This window comes from Natrix helvetica (assembly GCF_964273705.1).
Source record: "Natrix helvetica genome assembly, chromosome: 7".
Taxonomy (NCBI): Eukaryota; Metazoa; Chordata; class Lepidosauria; order Squamata; family Natricidae; genus Natrix; species Natrix helvetica.
Window position 1 is genome coordinate 17,461,151 of NC_138558.1, and position 17,996 is coordinate 17,479,146.

At 40.2% G+C, this 17,996-nt stretch overlaps 1 protein-coding gene across 2 annotated transcripts in view; it reads left to right on the top strand.

Annotated features, from left to right (window-relative positions):
- GRID2 (glutamate ionotropic receptor delta type subunit 2) overlaps positions 1-17,996 on the top strand; it is a gene marked incomplete at its 5' end in the record, with an annotated part of 1,118,477 nt that overhangs the window by 887,425 nt on the left and 213,056 nt on the right. For both annotated transcript variants that reach the window (XM_081960469.1, XM_081960470.1), the window contains one exon: positions 3,573-3,770. In XM_081960469.1, coding sequence (XP_081816595.1) covers positions 3,573-3,770 — 198 coding nt within the window. The remainder of the gene's footprint in view (positions 1-3,572; positions 3,771-17,996) is intronic.

Sequence of the window (17,996 nt, forward strand, 5' to 3'; positions counted from 1 at the left end):
AGCGTACAGATGGTACTCAACCCCAAAACCGCGAATGATCTCACCCAGCGGCTTCATATATATGTTGAACAGGAGAGGCGAGAGGACCGACCCCTGCGGCACCCCACAAGTGAGCGGCCTCAGGGTCGACCTCTGCCCCCCCGTCAGCACACATTGCGCTCGGCCAGAGAGGTAGGAGGAGAACCACCGCAAAACGGTACCCCTCACCCCCAACCCTCTAGACGGCGCAATAGGATACCATGGTCGATGGTACCAAAAGCAGCCGAGAGATCTAATAGGACCAGGATGGAGGAGCAACCCCCATCTCTGGCCCTCCAGAGATCATCCACCAATGTGACCAAAGCCGTCTCCGTGCTGTGGCCGGGCCGGAAACCGGACTGACGCGGGTCTAGATAATCAATTTCATCCAAGTGGCGTGGGAACTGTTGTGCCACCACACTCTCTACAACCTTTGCCAAAAAGCAAAGGTTGGAGACAGGACGATAGTTAGCTAATATAGCTGAATCCAGGGAAGGCTTCTTGAGTAGGGGCCTCACCACTGCCTCTTTTAAGACGGCTGGCAAGAACCCCTCTCTCAAGGAGGCGTTGACTAACTCCTGGAGCCAGCCTCGTGTGACCTCCCAGGATGCCAGTACAAGCCAGGAGGGACACGGGTCCAGTAAACATGTGGTGGCTCGCAGTCGACCACGCAACCTGTCCATATCTTCGGCAGTAACAGAGTTAAACTCCTCCCAAGATGGTCCCTCAAGACTCGCCTCTGGCGTCCCTCCTAGCATCTTATACTCTGAAAAATACGGTAAGTTTCCTAACTCAAGAGCGCCAATGGATCAGGAGATTATTGTGTTTCGGAAATTTTATGGAGATCTGCCACACATTTTTTGCTATTGATTACCTTTTAAAAATTCTTCCTCTTTTAAATTTTTTTATTCATAAACATTTTGAATACAGTGTATTGTCAGAGTATATCATACACAAAAGAAAAATAAAGAAAAGATAAAAAGAAATATTAACGAGTCCCTTTCGGGAGAGGGGGCGGTATATAAACGCTAATAAATAATAATAAATAATAATAATAACATATATACTGGTAACAATAGTAGCAATATAACAAAATAGTTTTGGCTACATTTCTGTTTATATTGGCTTATTTATAATTATGTTAATTATATTGGAGGGAGGAAGGGAAGGAAGGAAGGAAGGAAGGAAGGAAGGAAGGAAGGAAGGAAGGAAGGAAGGAAGGAAGGAAGGAAATAAATGTGTTTGTGTATGTCTGGTTTCTCATTTATGTATATAAAAGTTTATAGAATAACTCTTGTTACTGCATCCTAACTTGAGAAACTTTTTCCAGAACTGCTCTTTTCTTTTTTTCTAAATTTACCCTTCATTTCTAACTATGGACAGATTGTGTGAGAGCCTTAAGATATGGAATTTTCAATTGAGCTATTTGGTCATTACAAAAATGACCACATTAATGAGCATTCTTTGCAAGTTTCCAAGCACAAAAATTTTCTGCAATGTGTACTTCCCCTGGAGCTTAACATCTGTAGTGAACATTTGGATGCTCTGAAAACTGAAACATCATAAATCAGCTCAAGAGTTGGAAAGTCGTCTTTTTCATGCTTGAGCAAAATGTTAATACCCTAAAAGTTTCTGAATCTTTAATTTGTGGCTAGCTGTTGAGGAGTAGAAGTTCCCCCTAAGTCCTTCACCTGCCTACTTTTGTCCTTGGTTTCCTGAAAGTTGAGCATAAGCAGCGAAGGCCTTTTCAAAAGCCTTTTTATAAATCAGAGGAGCAATTAGTGGTCACTTTTAACTTCCTAATTTCAAATTCTGAACTATTAACTGTTAGTATCTAATATTCCCAACAAAGGAGGTATGAATAAGTCTTTCTTTATATGAAGAATATCTTTTAACTCATTCTTTTTCTAAACAGATCTAAGGAAAGCTGTACATAATGCATCAAATTTCAACAGAAGAGGGAAATAAAAAGGGCACAATAGTTCAGTTCTGTCTGTCTGTCTGTCTGTCTGTATGTATGTCTATCTGTCTCTCTCGCTCTCTGATTCTTTCCCCCTCTCTCTTTCTTTTTCTCTCTCTCTCTTCCCCCCTCTCTCTCTTCCTGTGTCTCTCTGTCTCTGTCTCTTTCTCACTGTGTGTGTGTGTGTGTGTAAATATTTTTATTAACTGCAGCATATCAGATCTATTGAACAGGAAAATAAGCTATCTTTTTATCCGTTCTAAATGTGTTTATATGTTTGCGGTTCAGTGTTGCAGTAACTCTTATCAGTTGTTTGACTATTTGTATGCTATGTGTACAAAGCCAAGTGTGGAAATTTAGTTCCCTAAATTCTGTTTAGGCATTGTATCACATACGTGATTTAAAATATAGCTGGGTGATCATTGCATGCTTTTCTTGAATAATGTCTTCAGAAAGATAAGATTCCTTGGATTAACTGTTGTTACGTTGTCACAAAAACATTCACAGCTCTACTGAAAACAGATCTAACCAATAATTCTGTATTTCGAAGCTAGAAACTTAAATATTAAACTGAACATTGCAAGATGGACAATCTGATGCATACAGAGACCGACTGAATAATGTGAAAAGTGTCTTTAATTACTAGAGCAGAAGCTGTAGTTTGTCAGCTATGGAAATTAAGATAAAATTAAGATGAGACACTGATGGACAGCCTTGAAAGCAGTTCCCTAAACATTGGTGGATTAGCTACTCAGAAAAACTGTGATACAAGCTGTGTAGTAGAGGGATTCTTGCGACACAGCTTCTAACTTTCTGCTCGGTTTGGACAACAATTACAGTTGGTGATTTCACAAAGGCAAATTCCATGTTAGCAGTTATTGGGAAGGACCAATAACAATAAAGTTGCCAGTATAAACTATACATCTCGAAGTGGGTACAATGCAGGAAGGAAGATATTGTACATCAAAAACAATTAAGGGTCTAAAGCAGTTGATCTACTCATACAGGCTATAGCGGGAATGTCGAACCTATGACATGCATGCCACAGGTAGTACGCAGAGCCATTTGTTAGGGCACGCAAGGCATTGCCCTGTCAGCTCTAGCACGCATGTGCATGCTGGCCAGCTGACTTCGGCCTTCTTTTAAGGCTGTTATTCACCCTCCAGAGGCTAAAGCCTCCGGAGGACAAAAAACAACTCAAGTTTGGAAATGGACTTCCGGTTTGCGCGTTGGGACATTTTTCGTGCTCCCGAAGCTTCAGGGAAGCCTCCTGAAGGTTCTGGAGGGCAAAAACCAGCCCTACGGGCAACCCGGACTTCCGGTTTGCCCATAGGGCCTTTTTTTGTCCTATAGTGCCATTTTTGCCTCTTAGGGCCATTTTTCGCCCTCCGGAAGCTTCAGGAGGCTTCACTTCCGGAGCACGAAAAATGGCCCTATGGGTAAGTCCATTCCTGAACTTCCAGCACTCAGAGTTGTACAAGTTTAAAAAGGAAATGAGAGGAGGAAACTGGGATAAAGAATAGTGAAATTTTATTTTAAAATATGAATTTCCTTTGCCCTAAGTGTCACTCTTTTTTTCTCTCTCTCTGTATAGGAGGAACCATTTGTGATGGTGTCAGAAAACGTTCTGGGCAAACCAAAGAAATATCAGGGTTTCTCAATTGATGTCCTGGAATCTTTATCTACTTATCTTGGCTTCACATATGAAATATATGTTGCACCAGATCAAAAATACGGGCTTCCACTGGAGAATGGGACTTGGAATGGACTGATTGGAGAACTAGTATTAAAGGTAAGGAGCTTCCTAACCACTGACTGAGAACATATAGTGGGCAAGTTCTCGCATGTAACTTTAATTACCTAATTAATTCTAGTCATTAGATAAAGTCCAAATAAAAGGAGATTCAATTAAATATTACTGAAATTAATTGAATTCCAAACGTTTCTGTTTTAGTTCTTCGTAACATTCCAAACTGAGCTAAGATATTGTAACTATAATTACCATAATAAAATGGAAATAAAATAGAACAGTAATTAGAGCACATTTAATTTTAAACAGATCAATAAAATGGACAACCCATTATAATCTGTATGGGTGTTGCACTGAGTCAGATTTTTCTTGATAGAGTTCAAAAAAAATTCTCAGTAGTAATTGAAAATCATTTATTTAATTTAATAAAATAAATAAATTCCAATAATTATCTTTCAATAAGCAGATAAAAAAGCATCTTGAGGAAAACCCAGATTGTTGGGAGCAATAGGATGACTTTGTTAACTGCTTAGAGAGGGCTATAAAACACTCTAAAACATTATAAACGTCTAAGAGCTACTGCTATTGGTATGCTAACTGCCTTGGTCTACTGATCCACATGCAGAATTTCCTGCAAATACTAAGGACAGTACCAATCACTTGCAGATGTTGGCACATTCACTGCAGCACAACTGCAATCCAGTTTTACCCAATATATGCTATTGCTATTCTGTGCAAGCTAATATAGAAAGTACAGTGCAATATAATACCACTGTTGATCACAATCCCACAAACTACGGATTATACCAATACACATTTAGAATATAATGTACAGGTTTAAACATATATGTGAAGAGGGCATTACAAATGCTGTGGTTATAGCAATAGCCCTTAGATTTATATACCGCTTCACAGTGCTTTTTTGCCCTCCGGAGGCTTCAGGAAATAACTGGCCATCTTTGGCCACATGGTTGATCCTGATATAATAGCAATAGCACTTAGACTTATATACCACTTCACAGTGCTTTTACAGCTCTCTCTAAGCAGTTTAGAGAGTCAGCCTATTGCCCCCAACATTCTGGGTCCTTATTTTACCCATCTCGGAAGGATAGAAGGCTGAGTCAACCTTGAGCCTGGTGGGATTCAATCTGCCAAACTACTGGCAGCCAGAAGTCAGCAGAAGTAGCCTGTAGTACTGCATTCTAACCACTGCGCAACCATCGCTCATATAATTTGGAAATATAAATCTATATTTCCTTTAAAAAATTATCCACTAGTCTTGCCCCACCCCACCCCATAACAATTATAATTTTAAAACGACATACTTCATAGAAATGTTCCAGCAAAAATTCTGAAAACTAGATTTCCATGCATTCAGTGCCTTTTAAAAATGGGGGAATAAAAATGTAATTTCCTGCCGTTACAAGCCTGGGAATTAAATCTGCATAATCCCAGCAGTTTCAGAATAGGCAGTACTAGAAAGTTATTAGGTAGGGAACAACATTTGAGTCTTGAGAGAATCTTGAGGAAAATATTGCAGTTTTTATCAAGGTACTGGCTGGATTCCATCTCGTACTAAACTCTGGTTCCATTATGGAAGTAGCAATTGTCTGGATTCATATCACAGTGCCTAGTTTGCAGAGATGGGAGGGGGCGGGGGGAGGAGGTCCTTTGGGCTTAATATGCATACGAGTATTAGTATTTCTTGTTTGTTTCTTCAGTTCAGTTTCAGTTTATTAAATTTATAAACCGCCCCCTCTCCCCGAAGGGACTCGGGGCGGTGTACAGACAATAAATATATAATAGACAACAAAACAAAACACAAAACCCCAGACAAAACAACTTAAGCACACAGTCTGTACAGTAACCATAAACTAACTGATAATTAAAACCAATTAAAACCAATTAAAATACCCCAGAATTTAAAAATTTAAAATGCCATCCATTCTTGCTTTTAGAATGTCCAAAATTGGTTCAAAATGGTGAAAGGCACATTGTGCTTCTAAATCATAACCAGTTTGCGTCCCATGTAAAGAAACTGCCCCGAAGTCAAGGGAATATTGCACAAATCAGCATCTCCCTTCTCCACATTCCCTGGGATTTACTTATCAAGAATTGCAGCTCTACTATCTATCTATCCATCTATCTATCTATCCATCCATCCATCCATCCATCCATCCATCCATCCATCCATCCATCCATCCATCTATCTATCTATCTATCTATCTATCCATCTATCTATCCATCTATCATCTATCTATCTATCTATCTATCTATCTATCTATCTATCCATCCATCCATCCATCTATCATCTATCTATCTATCTATCTATCTATCTATCTATCTATCATCTATCTATCTATCTATCTATCTATCATCTATCTATCTATCTATCTATCTATCTATCATCTATCTATCATCTATCTATCTATCTATCTATCATCTATCTATCTATCTATCTATCTATCTATCTATCATCTATCTATCTATCTATCTATCACCTATCTATCTACACACACACACACACACACACACACACACACACACTGTAGTTAGCTTCCTACAATTCTTCTTACAGTGTGACTCAGTTAGCTTGAAGGATTGACACAGGTTTTTTTTTTCCTGATAGACACACGAATCACACAAAATTCTATATTTCCTAAATGGCTGAGGCACCTTCACATGCTTTGAAATGGAAGCATTGTTCAGTTGTATATAATCCACTTGTTCCATGAAGACATGGAGCTCGTTCCCACAACACACATTAATAGCACTGAAAGCCAGCAGAACAGAGCAGCCAATTTTCACAGCATTTTGTTCATTATAATGAAAGGATTCTTCTCAGAAGAAGTGGAAATGGTTCTTCTCTTGAACAAGAGAAAGCCATGATTTCTGAAAGGAAGCAGAGAAATAAGGACTGTGAGATAGATGCTGGTTTGTCAGAAAGTGGGCAATGAATCAATAAGGACACTGCTCAATATTCTTGTAAAAAGCACCCATTGACGCGATCCAGTGGGTGAGGACTGTTGAGCACAGTGAATATTGCTATGGCTAAAGGAGCAGTGGGTTTAACATTTTGTTACCACCGGTTCACTGCGTGTGCCCCTTCCGTGTATGTGCTCGGCCTTCCACCCATGCTCTTTGCTCACGCATGCGCCTTCTGCATATGTTCCCGGCCTTAAAAATGTGCCTAAATAGGATGGCATAGAGCCAGAGTGGGCAGGTGGGTGGGCTCACCCACAATTTCCACTACTGGTTAGGGTGAACCAGTTCGAACCGGCTGAATACCACCTTTGGACTAAAGTCACTTAGAAATTGGGTTCAACTTGTTTTGTTTGTAATAATCATTAAGCCTTTTTTTTTCAATCTGGCTATCCTGCATTCTCAATCTAAACTATTTCATGATGTGTGGAATTCAATTCCCAGAATTCCCCAGCCAGCCATGCTTCCAATATTTGAGGATCTGTCACAGAGAGGTGGGAGTCAATCGATTCTCCGGAGTACCTGAAGGCAGGACAAGAAGTAACAGGTGGAAAATCATTAAAAACAGACCCAACCTAGGACTTCCGGCGGATGCCACCAGGGCAAAGGACGCTCCCTTTAGAGCATCCGATCTACAGCTGATTGTTTCACCGGGAATCGCGGACATCGGCGATTCCCAGGGGTGAAAATCCTCTGCTTCGGGCAAGGAGGCGGAGCAGAGCTTTTTCGGGCTGGGTTGAGCCCGTTTGGACCCTCCAGGAAGGAATTCCTGGAGGTAGAAGCGGTGCTCCCCAGGTAGCCCGAGAGGAAGCTCCAACAGCTGGATCCCCCTGCTTTGCAGGGCAAGCTCTGGAAGGCACGTCTCCGTTTACATTGTTGATTGGTGCTGAATTGTAACGGACAGACTGAGACTGAAGCGGTGGTTGCAAGTATTTTTGGGTTTTTTTTCTGCTTTTTCTTATTATTCTACAGCTTTATAACAAAGACTTTCACTTTGGGGAAAAAAAAACGGAGAACTTTTTCCTTTTAAAATGGCTACTTTTCTTTCTCTGCTTGTTCTCCTTAATTGACTCTTACTGAAACCTTATACAACAGTGCCATCTGGTGGTTGGAATTGAAAAAGAGGGGGGGAAAAAGAAAAGAGGATTTTCCTTTTTTTTTTTTTTTTTGACTTGCTTGGCGCCTTGGCAAGGTATGGCTGCACAGAGAGGTACCAAGCCTAAGGGCACCTCCTCTCCTTTACAACAATCTCAGCTGTCCTTGTTGGCACAACCTCAATCTCAATCCCAAAATCCACCACCTGCAGCAATTACCAATAAAGAAATATTGGATACTTTGAACATTAAGTTTGGTAATATGGAGAAAAATATGTTGGATTTGAAACAACAAATGAGAAGCCAACAGGACCAAATGGATCAAATGAACCAAACTATGGAAGAGATGAGGGATCAGGCAGCTCGGGCTAATCAAGATATTAGAAATGATGTTGTTTCTGCCCTCTCTGGACTGGCTGTAAATTTGGAATTCCTGGATGATGCGGTTAAAGAGACTCAGAAGGACGTTGGAAAATTGGAACACCGGGCAGACAAGTTGGAAGAGAGGGCGGATAGAATTGAGCTTGAGCAGTTGCTATTCCAGTACAAGCAGTTAGAGGCTGTTTTGCGGGTAAGGGGTTTGCCAGAGGATAAAGACAGCGGGAAAGGAGAAGATTTGAGGGTGATTTGCGCGGAGGCTTTTGCCCCCCTTCTACAAGTGGATCCAAAAGAGATTCTCCAACAGATTGAGAAAGCCTACAGAGTTAACTCCTGGTATGCAAGACAGCGAAACTTGCCAAGAGATGTGGTGGTTCATCTGGAAAGGAGATACCTGCGTAATGAGATTGTACAGGCTGCATATCATCAGAGATGTACTGTGTGAGATCAGGAGGTGAAAGTTTTGAAAGAAATACCATTGAAAATGCTTAGGCTGCGCAAAGAGTTTAAATTTTTGACGGATGAGCTGAAGAAACGTAACCTGCAATTTAGATGGGAGTTGCCAATTGGCGTTACTTTGATTTACTCTGGGAAAAGATATCGACTGGATTCTACTCAGAAGGCCAGAGATTTTTATTCCAAGGTTCTAAATGCTGGCGAGCCAGGATTGGAATCGGAAAAGACCCAGCCTGTTCAGCAGGAGCCAATAGAGATAGCAGCCTCGGCACTTGCGTCAGTTGATAAACAGCTTGTGGAGAGACTGGAAGAAGCAGTAGGCTTGGGATTGGAATTTAAAGAAGAGAGAATTACTAGAGCAACGGCAAAGAAAATGGAGAAGACTATACAGCAAACTTCGAGTACTTCTGTTGATGTACCTATACAATCTGAAGCCGTGGGAGGAGCAAGGCCTAAGAGATTTCCTACTGATATGAGGGCTATGCTTCAGAAGCTTCAAACTAAGCTTGACGATGGTCAGGCTGCTGACCTGGAATGTTAATGGACTTAATTCCCCACAAAAAAGAAGAAAGGTTTTCTATTATTTGAAACAGCATAAAAATGATGTAATTTGCCTTCAGGAGACGCATATTAAGTCTAGTGATCAAAATTTTTTGGACAATCGGAAATTGGGACAATGCTTTGTAGCCTCAGCTCCTGAAAAAAAGAATGGTTTGGTGCTGTATGTTAATAAAAACTTGTCAGCTAATTTATTGGAAGCAGATCTGCAAGGGAGATATATTTTAGTGGAACTTATGGTAATGGATCAGAAAATATTACTTGTTGGGATTTATGGCCCTAATCAACAGCAGATGAAGTACTTTAAGGATTTGCAGAGGAGAATATCGGATTTGGACTACAAATCATTTGTCTTTATGGGGGATTGGAATGGGGTTATAGACACACAGATGGATAGATCTGGAGCTTCAACCTCAACTTGTAGAGGGCGGTTGCCTTCAGCTTTTTTTGATCTGAAGGATGAATTGGAATTAATGGATGTCTGGAGGCTCCGCAATGAGAAGGAAAGAGACTATACGTTTTTCTCGGACAGACATCAGTCTTTCTCTAGAATTGATTTTATGTTAATATCAAATGATTTGCTTTCTAGGATTAAAGATGTTAAGATTTTCCTGAGAACTATTTCAGACCACAGCCCGGTGATGATGGAGATACAGGACTTGATGACTCAACGAAGATCTTGGAGGCTTAATGAGGGATTATTTAAATATGATGTGAATGTGTTGGAGTGTAAGAAACAATTGAAAGAATTTTTTGTGCTTAACATGGATAAAGGCACCTCAACAGAGATGGTTTGGGACGCTAGTAAGGCTTATATGAGGGGCATATTGATCTATTTGAATAATAAGATTAAAAGGGATAGAGAAGCTAAATTGAAAGAATTGGAGAAGGAGATTAAGATTAAAGAGAAATTGCTGATATTAAGCCCTCAAGATAGGTCAATTTATACTACTATTAAATTGTTGAAAGGGCAGCTGAACATGTTAGTGGCAGAACGGACTGCAATACAGTTGAGATACCTTAAGCATAATACATTCTGTAATGCCAATAAGCCTGGGAGGTGGCTAGCTTATCATCTACGGAAAAGGAGAACTCAAAATATCATAGATAAGGTTGAGGATAAGGGTAAAATGGTTTATCTACAAAAAGGTATTCAGAGGGTGTTCGTAGACTTTTATTCTAAGTTATATGCTAAGGATAAGATTACATTATCTGGTATAGTTAACTATTTAGGACGGGTTAAAGTTCCACAACTTACATTAGAACAGAAGGAAGGGTTAGACCAGCCAATAACAACTGAGGAGATAAGGGAGGCTATTACTCAATTGAAGACTGGGAAGGCGCCTGGGACGGATGGTCTTACAGCTGTTTATTACAAGACCTTAATGGCAGAGATGGTGGAACCTCTTAAAAAACTTTTTATGGAAGTGATGGTCAATGGAAAGATTCCCCCATCTTGGAAAACAGCTTTTATTTCTCTGATACCTAAAGAAGGTCAGGAGGGATCACAACCAAAGAATTATAGACCTATTTCTTTACTTAATGTAGACTATAAGATATTTGCAAAGGTATTGGCTAATAGATTAATGCCGATACTACAGCAAATTATTCATCCAGACCAGACTGGATTTATATCAGGTAGATTTATGAAGTATAATGTAAGATATGTACTGGACCTTATGGAATATTTAGAAAAGAATAGTCAATACCCAGCGGCTTTGATATTTTTGGATGCTGAAAAAGCTTTTGATCAAGTACACTGGCAATTTTTGATTGAGGTATTGAAGAAGATGGGTATGGGTAGGTATTTTTTACAAGCTATTAGAGCTATATATCAAGAACAGACAGCTCGGTTGATAATAAATAATACTTTAACTACAGATTGTAAAATAGAGAAAGGAACTAGACAAGGATGTCCCCTATCTCCACTTATATTTGTATTAGTATTGGAAATATTGTTGAATAGGATATGTCAATCTACAGAGATTCAAGGTGTTCGGATTAGGCATCATGAATATAAATTGAGAGCTTTTGCTGATGACTTAGTTCTTATTATCTCGAAACCTATACAATCTATTGAACCGTTATTACATGAGATTTTGGATTATGGGGCGGTTTCGGGGTTTAAGGTGAATTATTCTAAGACAAAAATGTTGCTTAAGAATATGTCTAGTACTCAAGCTGAACGACTCCAGCAGTTATCGGGTTTTGAAGTAGTTAAAAAAGTTAAATATCTGGGGGTTTATTTAACAAACTCTAATACAAAACTTTATAAAAATAATTATGAGCTGCTTTGGCATAAGGTTCAACAAGAAATGGCCTCGTGGAGGAAATTGAAGCTGTCTTTCTTAGGAAGGATAGCTGCGGTTAAGATGAATATACTACCGAGGTTTTTATTTTTGTTTCAGATGATACCAATAATTAAAAGAGAGGCTATCTTGTTAGAGTGGCAAGGGGATATAAATAAGTTTATATGGGATGGGAAAAAACCCAGAGTTAAGTCGAAGATTATACAAGATGTGCGGGAGAGAGGAGGATTGAAAATGCCTAATCTGATGTTGTATTATGATGCAGCTGTCCTGGGAGCAATTAGTAACTGGATAAATATGACGGAGGAGAGAATTCTTAATCTAGAAGGATATGATCTGCTTTATGGTTGGCATGCGTATTTAATGTATGGTAAAAAGCAGGATTTTGTTTTTAGAACGCATATATACAGGTCTGCGTTGTTAAGAGTCTGGAAGAAGTATCAGCCAAATATGCAATGTAAGATTCCTGACTGGGTAATACCAAGGCATATGATAGAAAATATTAGTATAACACAGAGGCACGATGAAACTACATATGCCCAACTGTTGGATTGGGTAGATAATCATTGGGAGCTAAAGTTGATAGATGAACTAAAAGATAAAAAGATTGTTCAGACTTGGTTTCAATATCAACAGTTACAATTTAGGTTTAAGGAAGATATGAGGATAGGTATTGAGAATACGTATGATGAGTTGACTGAGCAAATTAGGGACCAAGGACAATTTCATATTAAAAGAATATATAATATTTTGATAAAGAGAGACTCTGGTTCTGAGTTAGTTAAGGATTGTATGGTAAAGTGGGCACAGAATATAGAGGAGCCTATAATGCTAGATACATGGGAGAAGATTTGGATTAGAAATGTGAAGTTTACGCAAGCGCAGAATTTAAGGGAAAATTTTTACAAGATGTTTTATAGATGGCATTTAGATCCAGCTAAGCTGTCTAAAATGTATCCAAATCACAATCCTAAGTGCTGGAGGTGTGACTGTTCAAACGCTTCTTATTTTCATATTTGGTGGTCCTGTAAGAAAGTTAAGGCTTTATGGATTAAAATATGGTGGATAATGCAGAAGAAGATTCTTAAAAGAAAAATTAAATTTGCTCCCCAATTTTTTCTATTGGGCATAGTACCTGACTGCACTGTTGTTGAAACTAAATTAATATTGTATATGATTACAGCAGCTAGACTGCTGGTAGCACAATATTGGAAGAAAGCAGAATTATGCTCTATAGAAGAATGGATACTTAAGGTAGCAAATCTTGCCAAAATGGATAAAATTTCTGTACATCTAAAAGATCACTCTTACGATAAGTATATTATAGATTGGTATCCCTGGATTGATTTTGTAAAATTAAGGTACGGTTCAAAGGAAGTGTCTATGGGATTTGGTTGAGAAATGTTTCATAAATATGTAGTAATGGTTTTGGAAAGGAGGTTATGATGGTTTTTTTCCTTTTTTGTCTTTTTTGTATTATCTTCTCCTTATTCTGATATATGCATATTATTATTGGGATATTTGTTTTTCAGATTTGCTGGTAACTGTGCTTCTGTCTCTATCTGGGAAGTCAGGGGTTGGGTTAGGGAGGGTTAGGGTGGGGAAACAGGGGGGGTGGGTGGGGGAGGGGGAGGGGAGGGAGAAAAAATGTTAAAAAAAAAAAAAACAGACCCAACCTAGAAATAAGGAGAAATGTCTTGACAGTGAGAACAATTAACCAGTGGAACAGCTTGCCTTTAGAAGTTGTGGGTGCTTCATCATTGGAGGTTTTTAAGAAGAGACTGAACAGTCATTTGTCTGAAATGATTTAGGGTCTCCTGCTTGAGCAGGGGGTTGGACTAGAAGACCTCCAAGTTCCCTTCCAATTGTTATTCTGATGTTCTGAGGTTATCTGATGCAATGTGATCAAACGCGTGCTTCTGCAATCATTAAGCTTATCCCTACAATAGGCAGAAACACAACCTCACAGAAAGGAAGCATATCAATCTTCATAAGGATGTTTAATATGTCAGGGCAAGGCATAAGCAGGGTAAACCAATCTACGGTAGAGGAAGTGTGATTTTAATAGGTTGGTACATTTTATAAATAATGCACAGGGTGGATAGCTATGAATAATGAAGGTCTATGATCGATTTTGTCCGTGTGATGGCATTTACATTGTGTAGGTATGTGAACACGAATTCATAAAACCATCCTCTTCTAATTAATTCTACCAATTAAATAATATTTCAATCAAATACTTTTATCATTAATGCTGGAAATAAGTTCAAAATATTCCATGATTGTTTCACATTTGATTCTCATTCTCATTCTCTCTCTCTGTCTCTCTCTCTCTCTCTCTCTCTCTCTCTCTCTCTCTCTCTCTCTCTCTCTCTCTCTCTCTCTCTCTCTCTCTGTGTGTGTGTGTGTGTGTGTAATATCTGGACTGAATCCTAAAAAAAACTGAAGAAATTTTGCCATCTCTAATAGTGAATATAGTCTGAATAGTGTGTTTAAAACAAAGAGTTAGACAGGATTGCTGGTGTACATTCTGGCCCCCGAGAACCTTTAAAACAAAGTTTGGTAAAAAAAGATATATATAATCTTTTAGAAAACTTCAATTGTTTCTGCAGAAGTGGTGATGCTGGGGAGGGGAAGATTGTGTGACGTGATGACCTGTCTGACACTGACATGAACGGCACATTTTATCACCTCGGTAAACTATCAGCCCACCAGAGGCCTTCTGGAGTCATAAGGCTAACATTGTTTGGATGGACTTAATTCTCGTTAATCTCTTTGATGTGTTCAGACAACAACTTTAATATGGTACTTATGAGGATAATATTCACCTCTGCTGATTCTATGAATATAATTAGGAATTCAGCTAAACTCTCAGAGCTCTGATTATAGGCTCAGGCAAATTCAGTTAGGTCTTGGGTCTAATCTTTATGTTTTCCATAAGTGGGGCAGGTTTAAGTCTCTCAACAATAACAAATGGAAGCCAGTCTAACTCTTACAGATACTAGGCCAAGCATTGAATTCCAAAATTAAATCGGACTAGCAAAGCTTAACATACCAGTTTCATTGGGCCATCCTACTTTTTATGAACTGACTATCTCTGTGGCATTGTGTCTCACCATACATGAATTTTGTGCTTCTACAAACTAATTAACATAGCCAGCAAGCCACAGCCATAACAGGAAAAAGTCATGTTCAGAAGGAGAACAAGGTTTTCCAATATGTTCTGCCTAAACTGTGTGCCAGAAAACAAAAGAAGCAAACCAGTGGTGGCATTCAGCCGGTTCAGACCAGTTTGGGTGAACTGGTAATGGCCCACCTGTCCCGTTTCTATGTCGTCCTATTTGGGCCATGTTTTCTAAGCCACGCATGCGCAAAAGGCACATGCTCACAGTTTTGGTGCACGGCAAACCGGTGGTAAAATTATGTGAAACCCACCTCTGAAGCAAACATATGTTGCCCTGCCAGAACAAGTCAAAGCACAGTCTTCTAAGATCATCCCAAAGAGACGTCTATGGAGATTCTCAGTCATCCAGGTCATGGTTGTCTCAAAGATGCTTTTTCAAAAGGCAACTGGACTTTCTTAGTTTTTCCTTGAAGATGTTTCGCTTCTCATCCAAGAAGTTTCTTCAGGGGGAAATGTACGACACAACCTATCTCTTCTTTACACAGTCCTTTCAGCTGTTCCCAAAATGTGTCCACACTTATTTACACTGGTCAGGTGACCCTGAGGGCACTAGTCAGGTGACTTCAAGCGGCCTCAATGACTCTCAAAGAGGGTGCTAATGGCCAGTTGACTGCAAGGAATATAAGGACCATGTGGCAGCCGTGGCAAGGGGGGGCATTCCACCAGGTTCGCCTGGTGCGCCAATTGCGCCCCCTACTGGACCGGAGTGCCCTGCGCACGGTCACTCATGCGCTGGTGACGTCTCGCCTGGACTACTGCAATGCCCTCTACATGGGGCTTCCCTTGGGACGCATCCGGAGACTGCAGCTAGTTCAGAACGCAGCCGCGCGGGTTATTATGGGAAGTACACGTTACTCCCACGTAACACCTCTCCTGCGCGAGCTGCACTGGCTACCTGTGGCCTTTCGGGTGCGTTTCAAGGTATTGATCACCATCTTTAAAGCGCTCCATGGCAGAGGACCTAGTTATCTGCAGGATCGCATCCTACCACACACGTCCCTGCGACCTATCCGCTCACACAGGGAGGGGCTCCTCCTGGTGCCGTCTGCTAGGCAATGCCAGCGGGCGACACCTAGGAGTAGATCCTTCTCTGTGATGGGCCCAACCCTCTGGAATGACCTCCCCCCAGACATTCGAACTACCACCGACCTCCGTTCCTTCCGGCAAAAGTTAAAGACTCACCTATTTCAATCAGCTGGCCTGGCACTTTCTTAGTTTCACCTCCCGGGGATTTATTCATTTTAATTGGGTTTGGGGTTTTAATAAGCTTTTAATGTACTATATTTATTATTCTATTACAGTCTTATAACCTCCTTCACCTACGTATTTAATTATTTAACTGTTTTGTGTATATATTTTATAATGCATTTTAGTGACTGTACACCGCCCCGAGTCCTTTCCGGGAGAGGGGGCGGTCTATAAATGTGAATAATAAAATAAATAAATAAATAAACCGTTCCATTTTCTAACATTCAGTCAGAACTAAAGAAGCTTCTTGGGTGAGAAGTCAAATGTCTTCAGGGAAAAACAAAGAAAGTCCAGTTGCCTTTTGAAAAAGCACTTCTGGGATCCTGAAGAGACCTGCTAGGTTTAAGATAAAGGGTCATTCTTAAAAGAAGCCAAGCTCAACAACTAAGTATTCCAAACAGGGGTGAAATTCAGCAGGTTCTGGAGAACTGGTAGCGGAAATTTTGAGTAGTTTGGAGAACCGACAAATACCACTTCTGGCTGGTGCCCAGAATGGTGTGGGAATGGAAATTTTGCAATATCCTTCCCTCAGGAGTGGGGAGGGAATGGGGATTTTGCAGTATCCTTCCCCTGTCATGCCCACAGAACCGGTAGTAAAAAAATTTGAATTTCACCACTGATTCCAACCCTCCTGGAACCCATCAGTGATCAGAGGCAAAAAAGCAAATGGAGAACTAAGAAAATAGAACTTAAGCTTCAGTTGAAGCAGGATACTCTCCTCATTATTTCAACACATAGAACACCCATCAATTTGCTTGATACCTGCTCGCTTGTCCTCTTTTTTTTCACCCCAGCTACCTCTTTCTAAATAAAGATGCAGTGGAAATATGATGGCGAAGATATCCTACTGAAATTTGGCAGAATCGGTCTCCTCTAAAGTACCTTCCTTGTTATTTATATCCCACTCTACAAATAAAAATAGCTGCATGAATTTTAATGCTTCCTCATTATAACTGATGGGCAATTTCCTTTTCTTTTGCACATCTCCGAGCGGCTGAAGTTTAATTGGTTTGCCCTCAAACCTTGAAGTGCATACTTGAACTGAACTGTATCATCTTCAAGTCTTAGATTTCCTATCTGAATGGTATCAGGGCTGCTTTCTATAGATCTAACAACTAATCCCTGTATATTTTATACATTTCACTTACTGTCACATTCCAAAAACAAATCAAAAGCAATTTTTGGAAACTCTCTAGAGGCCCCATCCAAAATTGTGGGGATTAGAGTTAAGGCTCCCCTCTGTCATTATTGTGCATTCTGGGCTAATGAAATATCCAGCAGACAAGACCCAATGTACCCACCCTAGTATGCCTCCAAATTGTTTGGTAAACAATCGTGTTTACGCTGTTGATGCTTGCAGCTTAAAACGCAAAACTCCTGAAACGTAGGTTCATTGTTAGATGTCAGTGCTTCTCCACCCCCACCCCCATACCTACAGAAGATATTATTATAAATTAAGGAAGACTAGAATAGACTAGAATAGACTAGAATAGAATCAGTGGTGGGTTTCAAAATTTTTTAGAACCTCTTCTGTAGGTATCGCCTGCTTTGTGGGAGTGGCTTGCCAGCCATGTGACTGGGTGGGAGTGGCTTGCCAGCCATGTGACCAAGTAGGAGTGGCTTGGCAGTCATGTGACTGGGTGGGCGTGGCAAACTTGTAAAATGTGGTGAAACTCAATGCTCTTGCTTAGCAACCAAAATGTTGGCTCAGAAACTCTGGCATTTGAAGGACGCCAGTCTTAAAGCTGTCAAGTTACAAGACCCTTGCACCCCTAACCCTTTAGAAAAAACCCACAGGGTGTTCAAACTTGACAGCTTTAAGACTTGTGGACTTCAACTCTCAGAATTCCTCCTCTAGTCATGTTGGTTCAGGAACTCTGGCATTGAAGTGTGCAAGTCTTAAAGCTGTCAAGTTACAAGACCCTTGCACTCCTAACCCTTTAGAGAGAAAAAACCCGGGGATGTTCAAACTTGACAGCTTTAAGACTTTAAGGTTTTTAGATAGGACTGTTAGAGATGGGTGGGGCAATTGGTGAGCCAGCCAATCAGTGAGCGGTGG